At 40.1% G+C, this 13,642-nt stretch overlaps 1 protein-coding gene across 3 annotated transcripts in view; it reads right to left on the bottom strand.

Annotated features, from left to right (window-relative positions):
• Window positions 1–13,642, bottom strand: part of fstl5 (follistatin-like 5) — a 175,049-nt gene that overhangs the window by 105,913 nt on the left and 55,494 nt on the right. For all 3 annotated transcript variants that reach the window (XM_039813230.1, XM_039813229.1, XM_039813231.1), the window contains exon 4: window positions 11,895–12,143. In XM_039813230.1, coding sequence (XP_039669164.1) covers window positions 11,895–12,143 — 249 coding nt within the window. The remainder of the gene's footprint in view (window positions 1–11,894; window positions 12,144–13,642) is intronic.

Genomic DNA, 13,642 nt, shown 5'->3' on the forward strand with positions numbered 1-13,642 from the left:
TCCAATTGGCTCGAAACTTTTCAGGATTCATAAGAGTCCAACCCTGAGGACAAATAAAGGCCGATATTTACTCAAAGTCATAGCGCCCCCTAGTGGCAACAGGAAGTAGGCCTAAAAGTCAAGGTGCTATACTTTAACAAACTCCTCCTAGAGATTTCATCAGATCAACTTCAAATTTGGTCTGTACCATCTCAACACCTTAAAGATGAAAAGTTATTAAAAGAAAAACTTTTCGTCAAACGGTGTGGGCGTGGCGGCCATTTTGAGTGTTTAGCGATGAACGAGAAAGTGTCTGTAACTACAGTGTACATTGTCATATCTGCTTGAAATTGTCCACAATCAACAAGAGTCCAGGCCTGAGAACATATACAGGCCAATATTGACTTTTGGTCATAGCGCCCCCCGCTGGCAACAGGAAATCAGCCTTATATGACAAACATCATCCAATTTACATGATGTGGTCTACTTATGATACTGAGCCGTCTCCTATACTGTAACCATGCCCATGTACGCCCCTTTTTATGGCATTTGAACCGTTTAAGGTAGAGTCTTGTGTGAGGTATCATTGAACTCAGCAGATAGTTCCTTTTTGATTGGTGATGGTTTGGCCCGCCCCCTATGTTTAAGACACGCCCCCTTTCATAACTGGTGACCCATTTAAGGTAGAGTCTTGTGTGAGGTATCTTTGAACTCAGCATAGAGTTCCCTTTTCATTGGTGACAATTTATAGTGTCTGAGTGCCGCGCAAATGCACGGTTACAAGGAGCGGCGTCCGCCAGTAACCCTGACGTGCGCAGAGGCGCAAGGGCCCTTCCAACGCTGCTTGCAGCTTTAATTTACTGTTGCTACTGAAGGTATCAGCTTGTTATGATACCCACTTCTGACATGACCTGCCATATAAACCTATAACCAATGACTTACAAGCTAATTTTGGTGACATGTTGCAGGTTCAGTGTTTTGTCACTTTGACAGGAGTCAGGGCTGTGAATAAACAAACTGAACCTGCAGCCTTTAAAATTAGACCACTGTAGCTGCTCATCCTTGTCATACAGCACAGGGGACAGCGGCTCCAGGCCATGTCCTTCAGTAAATATTAACTGTCCTCGCCATCTGTTGTGACTTTTGCCCTCATTTTCCCTTTGAAACCCCACTATACAGTAGATTCCCATATATCTTGTACATCTCAGCCCAGGATTGCAGGTTTCAGTGATCTTTCCTTTTCATCAATAACAAAATGCAAGACATACATCTGAGTGACTGTGGAGGCCTGGGTAGAAAACTGGAAATATTTTAACACAAGGTTAGTGTGAAATATACAGTGAGTGCCTTTACATGAAAAACAATGAAATTACAGTTTCAAATGTGTACAGTTGGGGAGTTTTGATTCACCATGACAAAACATTTCAACCTAATTTCATGTGTATTAATGGTTATTCGCTTTCTTCCCCCAGTGTATGTTTTTTTAGAATACTGCGAGAGAAGAGCTATTCCTGCAAGCCGAGACAAAGAGTGATGAGACCATTGTGCTCTGAAATATCCCTGACCATATCAGTTTTCAACAAATTGGCCAGCGCCACTCCCTACAGCTATGTCATACATCTACACTGTTTTTCTACTGCATTTGTCTTCATTCAGCTATAATAAGGAAGGCTAATGGTGCCATGTTTTTAGTGATATGACTATCATTAGCAGATGCCTGTGTCAGAGAAAAAAAGGTGGAGAAATCAATGAAAAAAGCGACAACATCTTTGTTTCATTGTAATGCCACAGCTCTTATTATGGAAGGGTGTGTTCTGTTCCTAAAGGTTTTCCAATGATCAGGTTTTATGAAACATCAATTTGTCCACCAGAAAGAGACATGAATGCCCAGTGTCATTGCTCCAGACAATAGACCTTTTCAATGTCTCCTATTAAAATATGGCAAAGTGAGTCATTGTGGCACCACTCATTCCTGTAATTCCATTGCCTTCATTCAAGTGCCAAGGACCTGGCCTTTACATTTATCTATTTCCAGCATAATGTAAAAAATTAATTTTGCCAATTTTGGAAAATGGCACAATGATGGCATTGAGTTCATGCAAGCTGATATTTTCAAGGCTGAGGATATGTTGCTATCTTAGCAACTTTATCTCTCAGGTAATGGCTTCTTTGCCCTTATTTTTTCTTTTGCTTGACTGTGATAAGGCTGTTGTCACAAATATACATTTTCAGAGAAACAAACACCCAAAAATATACCATCAAATATGCTTGTTTTTTATGGTGTCAATTTACACACAGTAAAGATAGTCGCACAGCCTCTCTGTAGTGCTTATATGTGTGGCTCTTCTTAGTTACAAAAAACCCAATCTGATCCAGCATCAACTGATCTGATATACAGGGGATGAGCTCATAATCTGGATAGATTGAACTGGAACATTAATCTCCTCTGCCCAGAGTGCTGCTGAATTCAACAGGAACATTTAGCCCGTTGCCACAGCCTTGAGCCTGTATGACCAAAACTCAATACAAATTATTTGATGTGCATCTCCGAGATAAAAATGGTTGAATGTAAAAGTCAATTTTTTTTAGTTAAATTAATAAGTCAGCTACTATTTCTAAAAAAGTTTTATTTTTGTGTTGATCTCAGATAAATCAAATGGTGGATGTAATTTTGGAGGAAAATGCACCTTTAAAAGTCCAGTGTTTAACGTGTTTAGTTGTTCATTATTAAAATCTTTGTTGCCCGTTCACAAACTTGTCCTTTTTCATGAATATTTACCTCCACCATCAATTCCAAGTATTCCTTTTGGCTTGAAATTTTACATTTGCATTCACATGAACTGGGGTAGATGCTCCATATTCATGCGCCATCTTGAAATACGTTAGCCGGTGAGGGACACACAGGACATACTGCTCCGCTTTTCGCGTTTTCGCTGTCACATGATAAACTCACAGGTGCTGCTAATGCTGCTAATGGGTATCGTAGCTTCCCGGCCCTGGCAAGTTTGAAGAAGGAAACATGGAGGACCACGTGTATTCAAAATCTAAATTTCAGGAACAGGAGTTCTTCTTCGGCCAGAAAAAGAAAAATGATTGGGGCGGCCTCTCGCTCACCCAGTAAGAGCTTTCGCCCCATGTTGGCTGAGTCCTGCAGCACCTCGGGTTCGAATCCATGCTGCATGTCATCCCCACCACCGAAAAATAATCTTAAAAAAAAAAAAAGGATATTGAAAAGAGCAAGAGACCGTCTTTTTGAAGCGTGAAGGCTACTGTAGCTGTAATACGTACTTTGAACTGCGTGGTCCGAGAGAGTTGATTGCGATATATGGTCTCAATGCTAGATGGGAGAAATTCCTACACATTGGACCTTTAAATCAACAAATCTGATCAAAATGTACAAGGACTCTTAACTGCCGATGACAATGGTTTGGATGCCCTTGCAAACTTAATGATCCACAGGTCTAGATTTTAATGAGGAGCTTGTTCTTTGGCGCTGCTGTCGATGACAATGCCAGTTCTCGCACAGAGGTCGCAGCATTAATGGCGCCACAGAGTCATTAAAAGAGAGCAAGAATGCACAGGAGGTTCAGAAGCCCTTTACTGTACACAAGCTGATCTCACTGGAAAGCCTCCGGTGGGTAAAGGCACAGACACATGGCAAAAGTAAAGAGTCTCTAGAGGCTGGAAGCTGTGATGCTTCATGAGCATGTTTTTCTTGGCAGAGCCCAGGGGAGTCGCTACTGAGATGCCAGGGAGGCAGCAAACAACAAAAGCACTGTAGTTCAACAAGCTTTACTTTTATAGACATAACCTAATTACATAGTTCATTATTGCTGTGCAGCATATGTGCCTGGTTTGGTGCAAAATAGAAAATGTAGCTGTGCTGTACAGCAGTAACGACACAAATATAAAAAATAAAAAACCTCAAAAAGTAAGTTCTGAAGTTGTTCTGAGACACATTATATACACACCATGTACTGATCACTAAATACACAGAATTAATATATGAAGCCTGCAGGCCATTATACTTTATACCGGTATGATGTACTGTAATCTAATACTATTCTATCAGCTCATCTCAATGTTGAAATAAAGCCTGTGTAAAGCTCTGATCCATGTTCCCAACATCATGATGCAATAGTAAGGTAAATTATGCAGTGCAACCACACAGCAAGTAGTAAATACAAAATTGAGAAGTTCTGGCACAGAAGGTTCATTGGGAGCCAAATGTCGAAAATGAAGGTTTTTGAAATGTATGATCTCCCAGATAATTGGATGTGGTGAATGCACGGAAAACAACCTTAGCCCCAATTGTCTCCACTCGTGGCAATTGCGTGTTGCTGAGATTGCTCGATTTTACAGTATGCAAACATTTCCCTTCGCAGATTGGACAGGCTTTTGTGCACCACTTAATTTTCAATCAGATCCGATCCCAACTAACTTGCTATGCAGTGCGAGGGGTAAATGGTGGGTCATATGCTCTCCCCAGTGCTAATGAGAAGCTTCAGTCAACACATGGCTGTCATTTTTTATCCTGTCTTCCATTGCTGATATGAGGCACAGAGAAGGTATGGCTGACAAGGCCTGTCCATTTCCAACATACACCCGTCCAGCTGGGACCAGAACCACTAATAGCTTAGCTTCTTTGCATATGGGTGTCAGTTCAAAAGCAATAATTTCCAACGGCTCCAAGTTTAAGCTTGCCCAGGGGACTAATTGTCTGTCGATCACATTAATATGAAGCAGAATCTTTTCAGTGATCATGAGATGCCCTGGACTTGTCTGCTGATGATATGTGGTCTTATTAATACATCACTGAGACATTTGAATACAGTAGATAATGCTACAATCTCACAGCTTCTGTTAAAGAATGAACCAATGGCACTGTAACATCATATTCTACTGTAGCACTGTGCTACTCTATCACTTCACTTGCGAAATAGCATGTTAAATGTACTGTATATGCTAATATTTTATTGAACAACAGAAATGTGACACCAACCCAAAGCAATATGACATATTTGGGCATCATCATACATGCATCGCTATAGTGAGTTGTCCAGGACAACTATGAAACTATATTAAGTAATGTTCAAAGGGATCTGGCCAATTGGTCTGCACTGCCGGCATCAATATGGTCCAGGATTGCTGTTGTTAAAATGAACATAGTTCCTCGTGTGAATTTCTTAAGTACAATGATCCCCTTACCCCCACCAATACATTTCTGAAAGAAACTTGATACTTCAATTCGGCAGTATATTTGGAATAATAAACAACTTAGGCTAAAATACTCTACCCAGCAACCTACCACAAACACGGGAGGCTTGGTCCTCCCCAACCTTAAAATGTATCACAGAGCCTTTCAGCTACGGGCCCTCAGATTGTGGATGGACCCCTCATCTACAGTTCCATGGAGCGAAATAGAGCAAAACCTCACTGGAAGTCTAAGACTGCAAGACCTTGCCTTTGCAGGTGTGTGTCCAAAAAAGTGTATGCTAACCTATGGCCCTTTTATCACCAACACATTGACCAACGTTAAACAGGTGGAGGAGCAATTACGCTACACCAATAAGTGGCATCTGAACTACAGTGCGGATCGAGCCGCATTTTTCTGTCCGAGCCCAGCCCGCGTCCGACAGAGCAGTAATTGAACCCGGCCCGAGCTCGACAGGCATTAAGATATTTATGTCCGAGCACGACCCAAGCCCGACACAGATAAAATCTCGTTGTTTTCTCATACGTTTGTGTGGAAAGCCTGTTTTTATTAAGCAACTGTAGGAAGGCATTTGGAAATGTCAACAGATGAGCGCATCATCACACACTACATAATAAGCTTTTTGAAATTTAAAATGTTCAATGCCTTATCGTGCTGATGTGACAGAACCCGACCCGAACATCATTTCTAAATATCTGTCTGAACCTGGCCTCGGTTCGGGTATCCATCCTCTAATCTGAACACCCCAATATGGCACAATGCACACTTAATGTCTGGTAACAAACCCTTTGCTTGTAAGCAGTGGAGTGACCAGCTATTCAATGAGAAGGGTATGTTGAGTTTTGAAGACCTGAGAGCTAGTTTTGAGATCCCCAGGATACCCTTTTACGTTTATCTTCGCTTAAGATCAGCCCTAAAATGTTATGGAGTGCCATGGTGAAAAAGTCTTGAGGCGCACCGAATCATTAAATGGTTTGTTGATTTTCCTGTGAGAGGGTTAGTGTCTGATGCAAGTATCCATAGGAAAACTCCCAATAGTAAAGAAATGGGAGCAAGAGCTGAGCACTGAGGGGAACGCAATTAATTGGGAGACAGTTTGGGACATTTTCCACTGTTCCAAGAACCCAAATCACCAGTATATCCACTTCACATACATGCAAACTCAAAAGGGCTGAAAAAGGTGAAATACAGACACACTTTTACACCGTTTAGCTGTCAGCAACCGTGTTTAATCCAGCTGCTAGCTAACAATAGGCTAACTTTACCTGCTGCCAAGTACAGTGTTAACCATCGTGACATGCACCGATGTTTCAGTTGCCTCTAACGTCCGTTTCGGAGCATCAGAGAGAAGTGCAAGCATTTAAGTGGCACCGAAATCCGCGTTGCTATTTGGTGCGGTAGATACCGGTCGTTAAGGCACCGGTGCCATATTAGCATTCACATTGAACTAAAATTGTAGGCTAACAACACAATTCGCTAACCTTAGCTGACAAGCCGACTAGCAGACAAGCTTGCTTTCCATTATGACGTTAATGTTAAACATGTTAACAACAACGTTATAGAAAACAATTATATTGTTGGCAGATAACAGCACTTACCTCAAAACTAATGTCAGTGATTGTGATTGGCCAAATGACTCGTGTGACATATCACTAAAGATGTTTTATTGTGAAGAAGACCGCAGTAGGTTTTTGAAACTCCCGTTTATGGAAATTGTACACCCCTCAGAAGAGCTACGTCTCTAAAGTCATTCCCACTCCCTATGGTACGTTCAGTCAATCTGAACAAACTGGAAGTTTCCTGCATATGGTCTGGGAGTGTGAACAGGTGCACGAGTTTTGGAATAAAACAAAATCAATAATATCTGATGTGATAGGATGTCAAGTTCCTACTGACCCAATTGTTTTGTTACTCAATGATGACTCTAAACTACACCTGCTTGGGAGACGGAGGAACATTTGGCTAGCCGGCTCAACTGCAACCAAGAAAATGATAGCTCAATGCTGGCTCCCCCCTCACTCGCTTTGTATAAAACAGTGGTTGGCGTATTTTCTGTACATAGTTATGCTTTAGCTCTCTACAGCAAGGATTAACAAAGCCAAATCATCAACGATCAGCCTATGGGAAAGCGCAGCAGCACAAATATCAGACTTAATGACCTCAACCCCACAATAACTAGAGGAGAGTGATTAGGCAAGGTGTGGTTTCTGTTTGTTTATTTGTTTTGTTTTCCTGGAGACCGCAGAGGGTGGGAGAGGGTTTTTGTTCTTGTTCAATTTGTGTTTCTCTGTTATGTGCACCATCTGATATTACCTGGCACATATTGTGGAATTTGTATGTCTGAAGGTGCTAATAAAATGTTGATCGCAAAAACAAAAAATTGTATACGCTAAATTGCTAGCAATATCATACAGTAGCCAAGAAATCAGAATATGCAAATCCACTACAGTATATAAACATACAGATTGTTAAACGTGTCTTGGCACATTATTATCTGCTGATCTGAACACATACGGGCCAAAAATAGATGATCTGCACATCCATAATCAAAACTAGGTTTGCACTGATTGTTTGGCCGCTGAATGTGATGTGGTGGGAATGTGGCTGATAAATGATGGAAATATACCATGTGTGGCCAGATGATCACCATTTCATTAGCTTCTGCATATCTGATAACAAGGAAAGTATGAGCTATAATTTGTGGCAGTCAGCAGAGCATTAGTGGAACCAGCATGTCATCCATCTGGCATTGACAGGTCATTTTTGACATTGTGTACTGAATTTGACAGCCTATGGTCATAGATTATAACCAGCTTAATATACAAGGGAACGACCTTATGCTGCTGTAATGAAAAGCTTTCTATACAGTGACCGCGACAACAACTGATCAACAATATTTTAGTCAATACCGATCCATTAAATTATGCCCAGATCAGTCCCAAAACCAGTACACAAAGTACGACTGATTGGAAATGTCATTGTTTTTGCAAAAAAAATCAAAGTATTGGACAAATTAAAAATTGACCTGATGCTGGCACTATGCAAGGTCAACGGATAACTAAAGTTACCAATCATCATGAGGAGAACATGAATGCCTATACTAAAATTCATGGCAATTCATCCAATAGTTGTCATATTTTACGCACAAAAAAAGTCAACCACATGGCGCTAGAGGGAATGTCAGGGGATAACCAAACTCAATAGGCTTTATTCTTTCGGGACCATGAATGTCTGTACAAAGTTTCATGGCAATTCATCCAATAGTTGTTTAGACATTTACGTCTGAACCAAAGTAGTGTACTGACTGATCAACTGACATTACCATCCCTTGGGCCAGCTGCCAGCATGCTACAAAGTCATCACTGCTTCTTGGACCATGGCCTGGCTTTCTACCAACTTGAACTGGAATATGTTAAGTAGATATCCTGGTAACTAACACAGACTATTAGACAGAGGCAAGAATTGGACCCAAACATAACCACCTTGGTGGACGTAACTAATATTAAACTGAGGAAAATTCATTATTATGCTGTTATAATGAGTATATATCTCCATATTGGTAGGTAAATTGAACCCATTACCTAGAGGACAAAACATCAAATGACACATTTAACATGCCATTGAGGGCACATTTCATTTTACCCACTAATAACCCCTGAATCATAATTACATCTAGATTTGGTTGTAAGCTCTATTACATTTGCTCAATTATCCATTTCCTCTGATTGCCATGGTGCCTTTTGTGGTTGCAACAAAGAGCAAATCCTCTGTGTCTCTGTAATAGTTAGGCAATCCCTCTGCTTTATTGTGTAAATATTTAAAGTGCTCATATCATGCTTTTTGGCCTTTTCCCTTTCCTTTATTGTGTTATATATCTTTTTTGTGCACGTTATAGGTTTACAAAGTGAAAAAGCCCAAAGTCCACCCCAAAGGGACTTACCATCTCCAACAGAAAACACTGTTCACAAACTGCTCCAAAAAGCTCTATTGTAGTCCAGCCTTTACTTCCGTGACGAACGTGCGTCACTTTGTAACACGTTATAATGCTCGCCTAGCTGCTAGCATGGCACGCCCTCATACTCTGCTTCTGACTGGGTAGTAGTCCTTACCTAGCTACTCTGTAGCTAAAACAGAGAGCTGAACACACCGGGTGAAAAGAGGAGCTGCAGCAATGTGCAGAACAATAAAAATATGTTGTGTGTGTATATGTGTTTTTTGAAAATGAAACCATGTAAACCTATTCTGATATAACCTCTAAATACAATTATGAACCTGAAAATGAGCATAATATGAGCACAGAATTTTTATAATTTACACTTTTACTTTTAAATTTTTCAAAGTGCCGAGAAGAAAGCATTGCCTTTAGCAGAGATTACTAATCGCTCTAACAGGTTTCCATGTCCTGTCCCTGGAGCTCTCATCCAATGAGAAATTGATTACATATCAGTCACAGTAAAAAGAAAACCCATCTGGACTGAGTAAGTGAGGAGATGAGAGAAGAAAAGAGTTTTTTCTTTTTTTTATTCCTTCTTTTGGCTCCTGTTGATCTGTTATTGATCGCCTGACATTGGTTAAATATCCCACTCTGCATTGCGGATAGATGCTGATTGGGGGTGGGTGGGGGATATAGTCTGACAGGACAGGGCACATAAGAGAGGATGATTAGGACTGTCACCCAGCAGGGATGTATCACTGATCTGAATGACTTTTTCTGTGATTGGGATAAATCAAATTCTTTGATTGTTAGCATTGGCTTGCCTACACTGTTTCTGCAAAGGATGCTCTTAATGTATGCTAAGTCATGAGGCTGTTGTCTTAAGATGGTTTGTATGAAGCCTTTTGTATAGTGTAGGGAATTGCTGTAAAACCTTGCACACGTTTCCTTCCTGCAGTGAGGCTTTGTTTATCTCTAAATTGAAGATTTCAGTAGTACCAGAATGTGTACTTGGTGAGACAGATGTGCTCTTCGTTTTTGTTTTGGCTTTACAATACGAGGATGTTGCCCCAAAACCTTCCGTAAGAAGAACCACAGAGAGTTTCATCAGCAACAATATATAGATCCAAAGCTATTCCCAGACTCGTATGAAGTTACTTTTTAAAGTTAACAAGTGAGCTAAGAAACCCTGACAAATGAATGCAGAGACTCAGTCAATCGTTCATGAATATTATGAATATGCTGTCTGTGAGTAGTGTGCAACTATCCCCTTTTGCCCTGAATAGAACAAAGGTGCAGAGTGTCAGGAGCTCTTACTTCACTGATGTCTAGCTTTACAAAAGGGAGAGTAGCCTTGTTTCCAGGGACTCAGAATAATTGGTGTGTTTATACAATCAATGGTGGAGAGAAGTCAACCTTCTCTGGGGAAATATGAACACTACAGCACTACCACCTGCTCCTGCCTCTAAACCGAGCTGAGCATTTCACAAAAAGCTATGACGGGTTTCAGATTGTGCCTTTTGTTATTTATGTTGCATTTGCTATGCAATGTTATAAACCGCTGTATTTGTGAATATTACATGTCTTTGGTTCTACAATGTCTTTTGTGCTTTCAACACAAGATGTTCTGTTACACTGCTATGTGCTCATATGTTATTTGATGTACTGTATGTGCTTGTATTTTGACATTAAGTATCGAGGTTTGCAGTACAACCTGCATCTACTTCAGTTTGGTAATTGTTTTGCAGACAACATTAGGCATATCCCCGTAATTATCATGCTGGTTTTCATGTTTTTCCCTGCATAATACTCCCACATAGATTCACCAACATCATTATTTTCTCTATGACAAGATGAAAATGCAGATGCTAGAGTGGGTCTCCTTTCACAGTACAGTTGTACTAACAAGAACCAGTTGTTACAAGATTTTGCATTACTGTTCATTTTTCAGGAGTAGGAAAAGACAGAAAAGGTTATCGGATTGTTTTTACATCTGCCGTCACATTAAAATGATAGTTCACTATTTTTTATCTTCAGCTTAGCCAGGCTAGCTGCTTCCAGTCTTTATGCTAAGCCAAGAAAAACGGCTTCTGGCTATAGCGTCATAACGGACAGATACGAGAGTCGCAAAATGGCAATATTTTTCTTTAAGTCCATGGACCCTAAATAAATTCAACAAAAGCTGCTCAAAATCAGTGCCAGTCCCATATTGTGAGAGTAATTTCTGAAAATGAGAAAACTCTACAAAATACAACACAGTGATCCATTTCTTTGTCTACTTTATTTACTATTGGTGTAGGGAACTTAATACTGTATTTATTTTCACTGGAGTGTTGAATTATTTTCAATAAGCCATTCAGATCTATGGGTGGAACTTTTTTGAACCTACATACACTGTAAAGTAAAACTGCATGCCTTTGGATGAAAGTATCCCTGCCCTCATAGCCACTATGTTGTATAGGTCATTTTCCTTTATTGGTGAAGTTGTCAAATCAGAAACACCTTTCAGCAAGCACACTAAATGTGAAGGAATTGCATTTAGTGATACTTTTGCAGAAACTTGCTTCAAATGTACATACTGAATGAAGTTTTATCGAAATATTATTAGTGCCTGTCATAGCAGGAAGCAAGCTTGATCAAATCAAATCCCACAGGTTACAAGGCCAACATGATCTCACCCACACTGCAAAGGGTAAAATGCAAGATATACAGTATCCACTGGACCACACACATCCTCCATTAGAGAAAGGTCACATGAGCTCCTACCTTTGTAGAAGCACTCCTCACTGTGCATGATGGTAATCCTGTGTCCTCTGAGACAGGAGGCCCGGTGGAGCTCACAATGGTTCTGGTACAGCTTCCCATCTGAACCACACACAGGTTTATAGTGCGGTTTACAGTGATCCAAGCACTTGCACTCCCCTTGGCCAGTCTCATGGTTGGCCACACAGTGACGCCCCAGGCCACAGTACTTGTGTTCACATGGACTTGGATAGCCATTGTGTCCCATAAAGCCTGAGAAAAACACAGAAAGAAAAAAAAGTTTATTTTTAAATCTGTGTGCATCTACCAGAAAAGATGGAAAGTCTGGGTTTAAGCTTTTGTTACAGGTTGGATCTCATTTAGGCAGTTTCAGTCCCCTCGATCCTCCGGAAATTCCAATCAATACTGCATGGTGTTTCTCTAAAGTCATAAAATGTTAGTCAAATCCATAAATTATGCAAGTCAAGTTCACTAAAAAGCACCCACAGTGGGAGTGATTAAAAGTCTGTTCACTTCAACCCAGATTTCACCGAAAATGCAATGCAAAGGAAAACATCTCCTGTTTTGTCATTCGATATTTGCATGCGCAGTGGCATCACTGCAAAGATGTCATATTATTCTAAGTACATTTTAATGATATTACTTTTAATTAACTATGAGAGAGAAATATGTTCCGTCTATGTGAGCATGTAAGGCTGTCCCATTCCGGCTAGGAAACCCTCACCAAAACTACTCCATTTGCATAGAGGCTTTGCCATTTTAAGGGCTATTCTAAAATCAGTTAGTGGTGAGGAGAGTGCACTTCTTAAACTTCTGACAAGTGTGCAACAGTACCACTTAATGGTAGCACACATGCCAAAAAAACAGAAAGAAATGTAAAATTCTGTGTTGTTAAGCTATCAAATATAATATAACATTGCCTCTTTTCCCATTCACTATCGCAAAGACGAAAACAAACTAAACAACTATTAGAACGAATGCCTCTCAAGGCTGCACTGATACGGAAAGTTATAAACATGAGGAACGGCTGGCAATGAGTACACAGAAAATGATTATATGTTTCGTCATGAAACTTTCTCATGAATTATTTTTTAATGAACACAATATAAATCAAATAACATGCCTTGTGCCAATCAAGTAAGCAACATATGTTTTATCATTATGGAAGGATTAAACAGAAGACATAAGCCTAGAAAAAGACCAGAAAAATAAGATAATTTTGTCATATGCTATTGCGGCTTGCCTTGAATCCCTAACACCAGAAAAGACATTTCCCACTATTAGTTATATTAAAATTGTATGACCATGTCCAAAGCCTTACTCTGAAGCCAAAGTCTAGAAAGATATTTTCTATCTTTCAAGTTTTCACAAGATAACCTGTGCAAACCAGCTAAAACAATTAGAATGCTTTTTAGCCTTTGTTGGCCAATTGTTTTTTGTTTAGGGCATGCACATTTACTGTATGACTGAGTAATACCTGTGTCCAGCTAAAAAGCTATGCTATGCTTCCTGTCCAGCGCCAAATAGCAGACAGACAAAGTTAGGGACTAGCTGTTGAAGAACATAACACATTTAGCCATACCCAGATATTTTTCTCCTGGGGTTGGTGAAGACAAAAACAGAGCTGAGCTTACATTCATCAGGTGGCCAGAAACATGACTCCAAACGGAATAATAATGTTGCTTTGTGTATACTCAACCTTTATTAGGCAACTGTTGGCTAACATGTTAACCATAAAAATGTAATGGGCC

The sequence above is a fragment of the Perca fluviatilis genome, chromosome 10 (assembly GCF_010015445.1).
Source record: "Perca fluviatilis chromosome 10, GENO_Pfluv_1.0, whole genome shotgun sequence".
Lineage (NCBI taxonomy): Eukaryota > Metazoa > Chordata > Actinopteri > Perciformes > Percidae > Perca > Perca fluviatilis.